This window comes from Glycine soja, chromosome 12 (assembly GCF_004193775.1).
Source record: "Glycine soja cultivar W05 chromosome 12, ASM419377v2, whole genome shotgun sequence".
Classification (NCBI taxonomy): Eukaryota; Viridiplantae; Streptophyta; class Magnoliopsida; order Fabales; family Fabaceae; genus Glycine; species Glycine soja.
Window position 1 is genome coordinate 32,516,857 of NC_041013.1, and position 8,997 is coordinate 32,525,853.

Here is an 8,997-nt window from a genome sequence, read left to right on the forward strand (position 1 = left end):
AGAAGTACCTTGTCAATAGATGAAAAAAGAATGGTCTGAAGTGCTATGAGAGAACCCGAGTGTATGAACAAAATCAGAAAATCTCTTATACCAAGCCTGCGGTGCCTGTTTAAGCCCGTATAGAGACTTCTTTAACAAAAAAACATGATTAGGTTTTTGCGGGTCCCTAAAACCCATAGGCTGATGCATGTAGACAGTCTCATTAAGTTCACCATGTAAGAAGGCATTTTTGATGGCAAGTTGATGAATGGGTCATGCCTTAGAAAGCCAGACTCAGAACTGTGCGAATAGTTACTGGTTTGACCACCAGACTAAATGTGTCACCACAATCTACGCCAACCTATTGAGTTTTTCCATCACCTACAAGACGGGCTTTATGTCTCTCAAAAGAACCATTAGATTTTTCTTTACGAGCAAAAATCCACAATGATTGAATTACATTAACATCAGGTAGACGGGGCACCAACTCCCACGTCTTATTTTTAATAAGAGCATCAAATTCATCATCCATAGCCTTTTTCCAATTCGGGTCCTGAAGGGCCGACACGGGGTTACGTGGTAGTGGGGATTTAGCAACATTGGTATGAAGATTAAAGATCTTCTTTGGCTTAACTATCCCATGTTGGCTTCGTGTAATAGCCTGAGGAAGTGGGCTAAGAAGGGGCTAGATTAAGAGGAGCGGAAGCAGTCACTAGATAATTCATATAATTAACAATATTCTTCTTTGGCTCAATGGTTGGGCCGGTTGCAATATTAGGGGAGTTGGGCCCGAATGGAACTAGACCAGAAGTTTGAGCATTAGGAGTAGTGAATTGAGACACTAAATGGTGGATCACGTATGGGTTTGGGTCATCATCTAAGAAATCATAAGTCTGAATACGAGGAGTATGTAATTTAACAAATGGAAATTGTGTCTCATAAAAAATGACATGACGACTTATAATTATTTTCCCATAAGATAAGTCATAGCATTTATAACCACGGTGATTCGAAGGATATCCCAAAAAAACACATGGAGAGGAGCGGGGTTGAAGTTTATTTATGGTAGTGGAAGAAAATAGAGGATAATATAAACACCCAAAAACACGAATATGAGAATAGGTCGGATCCTTATGATAAAGAACCCTAAGACGAGATTTATAGTTTAATAACTTATGAGGAAGAATATTGAGAAGGTAAGTTGTCATTTGCAAGGCATGATGCCAAAAGGAAGAAGGTAATGACGCATGGGCAAGTGAAGTACAAACAATATTGTTAATTGTACAAATTGTCCTTTCGGCTTTCCCATTTTGAGGAGAAGTATGAGGACAAGACAATCAGAAAGAAATACCATTCACTTTACAAAAATCCCAAAAAGGCTTATTATCAAACTCTTTACCATTATCACATTGTATATTCTTTACTTCCCGTTCGAATTGAGTTCAGATGAAAGTTCTAAAATTTATGAAAGTGGAATAAGCATCTGATTTGTTTGACAAAGGAAAAGTCCACAAAAATTTAGAATAATCATCTAACAACAAGATATAATATCGGTTCCCTAAGGAACTCAAAACAGGTGATGTCCAAAGATCAGTGTGAACAATATCAAATGGCATAAGAGTATGAGAATGTGAAAAAACAAAAGGTAACTTAATATGTTTTCCAAGAGAACATGAATGACAAATACGAGAATCTCTAATTTGATTATATTCAATAAATTTATTCTTCCTAAGAGAATGCAAGATAGATACTCCCGGGTGTCCCAATCGCTCATGCCAAAGAGAAGGAGCTAAGGCAGCAAAAGTAGAGGAAGAAGTGGCTGGAGTGGTGGACTCGGTGATAGGATAAAGCGCGCCCCGACTCTCACACCTCATTAAAGGCATTCCTGTCTGAAAATCCTTCACAGAAAACCCAAAGGGATCAAATTCAATAGTCACAGAGTTATCAGTGGTAAATTTTCTAACCGACACTAAGTTTTTGATTAGTTTAGGAGCATGAAGGACATTTTTCAAGGTTAAAGGAGGATGTGGGGAAGGCAAGTTAGTTTGACCATAACCACAAATAGGAATTGATTGACCATTACCAACAGTGATACCACGATGATTGCTCTTATTAAAATAAGACGTGAGATTACCTGAGGTGGATGTCATATGAGAGGTGGCACCGGTGTCCATATACCAATTTGGATCCAAAGAAGTAATATCAAGGGTGTGCATTGCAGCCTCAATGTCTGTTGGAGTAAGAACTGTGGTTGTGTATGCCTGCTGAGGTCTGGACCCAAGAATACCGGGCTGTTGGTGCGGAGGTTGCTGATAATTGGGCCTGGCCCATGGAGCAGCTGGGTACGAACAAGGAGGAACGACCCATTGCATCCATGGCCAAGGCCATTGTTGACCTATAGGCTAGGGGTTGTTTTAGGGCTGTTGTTGTCCACCCCCACGATTGTTGCCACCGCCACTAGAGCCTCCCTTGCCAGAGCCTAAGTTATCACGACCACCAGTGTTGTTGTGATTCTTTCTAGAATTATCATGGTTTGAATACCGTTTTCCACCAATATTTGTGCGACGTGCTGATGAATAATCAGACATTTCTTGAGATTTATCCGAGTTACAAGCCACCATGGCAGAGGACGGGGTCTGAGCCGCCTTCTTGAGGTCGGATTCTTTGAAAACAAGCATCGACCGTGCTTGATAAAACTGAGGCAATGGATCACTTTGACGGATGAGTGTGGTCACTCCCTTGTAGGGTTCAGTGAGACCAGACACCAATTGCAGAACCAACCTATTGTTATCGACCGGAAAGTCGACGTTCTTGAGTTGATCCGACAATGACTTGAGATGTTGACAGTAAGTAGAGACACTTGAAAAGGCCTCCATGGTTGTGTGGGTGAAATCATACTCAAGTGTAACGACACGAGAGTGTTTGTTATCTTGGAATATATCACGCAGCCTATTCCAAGGATCCATTGTAGAACAATGGCATCTAGTGTCAACCAGAGTTTTGTCTCCTCCTCCATTGGTGGCGCCTTCTGCTTGCCATCTTGCGGAGGAATTATATGATCAATTATCCTTTAGGATCGTGCGTGAATTTTGAAAAGTTCAGCTCATGTCGCGTATTGGACATTTTTCATCTCAAGAATGATTGAGACGTGATTCTTGATGTTGGATACAACAAGAGCAGGGTGAAAGGTAGATTTTGAGTCAGGCATGGTGATGGAGAAGAAGGGGAGAAAAAGAAGAAAGGGGTTGAACGACGCTAGGGCCTATGTGCGGAAGGCTGAGGAAGGTTCAAAAATCTTTCCCTAAGCAATCTGATACCATGAAAGAAATTGTTTCCTTGAATAATTCATTAAGCACAATTCGCTTATATACAAGATTACAAGCTAAAGATATATAACCTAAAGATATGACTAAAGATAAATCTAATAAATATAACAATTATAAAATTGAAGATAAGCCTAATAGTTAAAGATATAATTAAAGAAAAATCTAATAGATATAACAACTATATAGAATTAAAATATATTATCATATCTTCTAACAATTAAGTATTGAATGTTAAATCCACGGTATTAGTTGAGGATTGATTATGGGAGAGAGATTCGGTCTATTAAATAGGGTGTTGATTGAGGGGTGATTAATCAACAATAACAAAAATATAATTGTATATTTGACCCTCTAACGGATTTTATATCTTCTCGATCTCAAACTTCTTTAGACCACTATCTTCGTATTTGTTTCTTTAGTTGGGAGAGAAGGATTTTCCTTTTGTACTCTCAATTAGGGATAGATACAGGTTGGGCTAAGTAGGATTGGATTGAGCTATAGCTTGGGTCATATGTCAATCCAAACCCGTGAATACTTCTACTCTTTCTTGCATTGTTGTTACACAAGGCACATCTTGTGCTTTGATGTTTATTTTTTTTAATAAAATACCTTTAGCCTATCTAAAAAGTATTTCATTTTTTAGCTTAAATGTCCATTTTGAGTTATAAGCTGTTTAGTAATTTTTTTAAAAAAATTATTTTACTTAAAATTAGTTATCTTGACTAATGAAAAAAAAAGTATTTATAAAATAAAAATATTCTGTAAACTTATTAACTTATAAACTTAGTTTACGTGAGTTATTATAATAATAATAAATAATAAATAAATAGATAAATTAAAGTTCAAATATTTAAAACTTTTAATTTATAAGAATGTCACAATTAAAGTACGTCACCTATGTCACACAAGGCTAAAAGTCTTACTATTTTATTTTTTTTTAGTTTTAAAATGTTTATTAATTTATTTTTTAAATTTTTTTTTACATAAGATAGGGTTTTATTATTCTTTTTTGTTTGTTTTCTTCCACTCATTTGCATGTTCAATATTTGAACAACTATGAACTAGAATAATTACACTTGATACAGACCAAGAACTCCAAAGTGATCAGCCGCAAACAAATCATATACCGATTTGCAAATGGTAAAAAATAAATCTACAACCTGACAAATGCTCAAGAGTCTTAAATAAAGAGTGGCCTAGTTCCCTATTACTCTAGTTGAACCTTTAACCAAAAGATATAGATAAAGCATACTGTTTGTACTAAACCAAATTATGAAATAGACTAAATAAAGAAGAAACACTTACAAGAGTATCAATTTGGAGGCACTATATTAGCATAATGCAAAGCAAGGCCTGCAGGACCCAATTTTTGGCGACTGCTGATGGTTTGAATTAATGGTTTATGGTCATTTGCATGTACCCACGGATAAACACCATCACAATCATGAACAAAAACACAACTTTTTGGAAGAGTAATTTGATGAGAAAATCAGATTAATCTTTCCCTCCCTTCTTTTTTCTCCCTTTCAAATTTTAAGAATTTCAGAGAACTAAAAAATAAGAGTAAAAGTAGAATCCAAGAACAACTCGCAGTAAAAGTAGAATCCAAGAAATCAACAACTCAAAAACTAAACAAGGAGACCCTAATTTCACAAAACAAAAGCAAAAACAAAAAATGGGATCTATAAAGAAAGCCATTGAGCAGGGCAGAGAGATTGAATGACACAATGATGCAAGAATCGAGTGCATTAAAAACAAGAAAGATACCTAAAATGGTAACAGCCAACACCGTGCTTGACGCCATACTTAAACTGACCAATATAACAGCTAGCATCGGAGCAAGTTTGAAGACCCACGCCATGGCTCTGATCGTTACACCACTCTCCAGAATAAGAGTCCCCAGTGTAGAACCTATAAACCCCATAACCATGCCTCAACCCTTGCCTATACTGACCCCTATAACGACTCCCTCTCGCCCAACTCTCAATTTCGTATCCATCGTACCTTCCATCAACCCAATCCCCTTCATACCTCCCATTCACGAAGTAATGGTAGACCCCACTCCCGTTGCTTCTTCCTTTGTGAAACACCCCCTCGTAGAAATCACCATTGCTGTAAAACTCCACACCTTCCCTCACTCTCTTCGCCGCCACTGCCTTCCTCGTTGTTGTTGCGGCGGGCTCTCTGGTGAACCACTGCACCGGCCTCGCCGCCGCTGCCTTGGAAAACCCCAGCCGCTTCACATTCTCCTCCCACAACCTCTAATGGAAGTACCTCTTCTTTTAAAGGCTTAATACTTTTTGTCGAAAGAGATTCCATAAGACTAAAAAAACCCTTGACAATAGTGTTTGCAACCTCAAATGCTAAAATACCAATTTCATTCCCCTTTGTCACAACTCCAGATACAAACCCACCGGCACTTAAAAGGTTTTTTTACTAAACTCTCCAAAATTTGTTTGAAATACAATACTTTGGAAATTAATTTCCAAACTACACCACTCAGCCGCATTCATTGAAGTCGGGTTCTGGCACCCGGACTTCCCTTCTTCTTTTTTTTTTTATAAAAAAGTTTATATATTATTAAAATTAAATATTATATTATATAAAATTATTTTTAATTGATTTGAAAATTATTTATTTATTAAATTAATTTATGTAATATTATTTTATAATTTTTTGTAAAGAGAAATATACATATAAAAAAATTGGATAAAATTAGAGTATAATTTTTTATTTATGTTATATGTAATTGTGTAGTTAAATTTATGTTTTATTAATTTTTGTATGTTCTTGTAATTAAAAAATAATAAAATTAGTTAGTAGTATTAAAATACAGTTAAAAAAAATACCGCAAAAAAATATATGACAAATCTGTCATTGACAAAATACTCAAATTACAGTAACTGAAATGATACTCAACAATAATGAAACATATTAAAAATTACAATTACAATGCAAACATAACAAAACTAATGAGGATCTGAAATATGTTGTGCAGAATACATGTCTTCTTCTATTTAGATTACTGGTTTGTTAAAAATAGCCAAAATTTCTATTGTGCAGAATCATTTCCAATAGTTGGATTGTGCTAACACCTTTAGCACGTCTTCATCATTTTTCAATCCTGTTATGTCATATTCAATCAAATTTTCGAAATACTTAGAATGACCTCGTTGTCGAAAGAAATCGTCTAACCAATTGTGATCCGTGAATTCCATTAGGGGAACCCCTGTAGGTGCAACTTGCTTGATTAAATCCTTGTTTTTCCATGACACATCCCGACGGAATGCCAAATCTTATTGGATTAGTTCCAGTAAAAGAGTAACCCAAAAACTCACCTTGACGTCGTATGTTCCACTTCCCGTTGTAATACATAATTGCATCATGAGTAGGAGTGATGGTTGATTGAAGCAGGTTGAGTATAACATCCGGTGTTCTAATAATGGTACATGATAATTCTATAGGGCCAACACACGAGTATTTCTCATTGCACATTAACATTGTGTAAACATCATCATCATTTTTCAATTGTAAAGATTGAAAAAAATATTGTTGACCTGCATCTATGAATGGTTGCTGGTAGTAGATTTCATCCAATAATTGATCGTTGGTTAGTTGAAGGGTGTTGTGCATTCTACGCTTGAGTGTATCAAAAGAACAGTTGTTAGGAACTCGCATTGGTGTTGGAATGAGACTTTGAAAATAAACACCAGTTTGGTTGTAACTGATTGATCCATTTGGAAAAATGAAAGCTAATCTGGAGTTAGTAATGGTCTGACTGCTTGTTTCTCCCAAAAATAACATAGTAATAAGATTGAATTTGGTTTGTGAAATTATGTTGTGTGAGATTGTGTGTTTGTACGGTGTCTGTGTTGTGTTATTTATAGTTGTATGAGTATTCTGCCACGTTGATGTGTATTGGAATCCAATGTTTCTTTTACCTAAGTAAGTGATGTAGCAGACGTCCATTATAATTTCAGAGTGAACAAAGAGATTATGAGTTGTCCATCTCATGTCAGTTTTGCACATGTCTCTAAAAATTAAATGTATCACCTATAAAACTGACATGAAATGGACAACTCATAATGTAAAGTGTTGTTAATTTGGACTGTGATTTTTCCCATGTAATTAAAGCAACAGACGTTCATGATGATTTTCAGAGTGAATAAAGAGATGATGAGCTGTCCATTTCATGACAGTTTTGCAGGTGAGACATTTAATTTTTAGAGACGTGTGCAAATTGCAGAGTATTGTCAATTTGGATTGTGATTTTTCCCTTGTAATTAAAGCAGCAAACGTCCATAATTATTTTCAGAGTGAATAAAGAGATTATGAGTTGTCCATTTCATGTCAGTTTTGTCGATGAGACATTTAATTTTTAAAAACAGTGTAGTGTAAATGACAAAGTATTGTGAATTTTGACAATTATGTTACCATGTCAACTACTGCAGTAAAAGTGGGTAAACTGAAAATTGCTAATTTAAATTTAAAGGAAAAATTATTTCAATACGTAAAGTGATAACTGAAGACAAACATAAGACATTACATGAAAATCTCAACGAAGAAATAACTTAGACATGAATGATCCGTAGATTACCAATCCCGTTTGAATATAGGTTCGTGGGATGGAGACAGGTTACTTCCTTCGGGCCCGAAAGAGGAGTCCGTATCACTATCATGGTTTTTAAGCCAACAAGTCTCGTATTCACTTGATAAGTCCTCAAGATTAGAGGTTGAGCCATGTTGGTTGCCTGGTGGGTTATTATTGTGACAGATTATGGCAAATAACTCCACAAATGGTAGTGATTGGTTGTTGTCAAAAATGTTGAACATTTGTCGAACATCAGCATCATCTCGCAGAATAAAAGATGTGTACATATAACGTTGTCCTGACTCAAATATAGGGCACCGAAAATGGAGATGTTGGATATGTTGTTCTGGGTCAATGTTTAATTTTTGGTGAACAAGTTCAAGCAATTGTGTAAAGGTTACGACCTTGTCGACCATGAAAGTTTTTGTGTTGTTACTAACGAAGGTGGTGCCCTCATTAGTATTGCAAATTTGGTCGTCGTAGTAAACACAAACATATGCAGTTAGGTGACACATTGTGTTAGGGATTGAGATGAAAATTTGAAATTGTTACGAATGTCTTTAGTTGTAGTGGTATTTATAGAATTTGGTTATAATTGAGTGAGTCACTAGTTAACTGTGCATTTAGATGAACGGGAAAATGAACACTTAAGCATATTAACAAGGGTCCATAATGTGCAAATTGCTGAGTGAAAAAAACAACTGAGTGAAAAAAAACTGAGTTGTCCACGTCATGTCAGTTTTACTGGTGCGACATTAATTTTTTTAGAGATGTGTGGAAATTGCTGAGTGTTGTCAATTTCAACTGTGATTTATCCCTGGTAATTGATGGAGTAGAAGTCCATTATAATTATCAGAGTGAAAAAAATTGAGTTGTCCATGTCATGTCTGTTTTACTAGTGCGACATTTATTTTTTTAGAGACGTGTGTAAATTGCTGAGTGTTGTCAATTTTAACTGTGATTTATCTCTGGTAATTGATGGAGTATAAGTCCATTATAATTATCAGAGTGAAAAAAATTGAGTAGTGCATGTCATGTCAGTTTTACTGGTGAGACATTTATTTTTTTAGAGACCTATGGAAATTGCCGAGTGTTGTCAAT

General features: G+C 35.8%; 1 protein-coding gene across 1 annotated transcript; it reads right to left on the reverse strand.

Moving 5' to 3' along the window:
- Positions 1 to 2,393: 2,393 nt before the first annotated feature.
- Positions 2,394 to 2,945, reverse strand: LOC114378933. Its single transcript, XM_028337517.1, has one exon. It carries the CDS (start codon positions 2,943 to 2,945, stop codon positions 2,394 to 2,396), a length of 552 nt encoding a protein of 183 aa, XP_028193318.1.
- Positions 2,946 to 8,997: the final 6,052 nt, after the last annotated feature.

Excerpts from the sequence above, each read along its gene's own strand:
- LOC114378933 (XM_028337517.1), bottom strand. The coding sequence starts at position 2,945 with ATGGATCCTTGGAATAGGCTGCGTGATATATTCCAAGATAACAAACAC.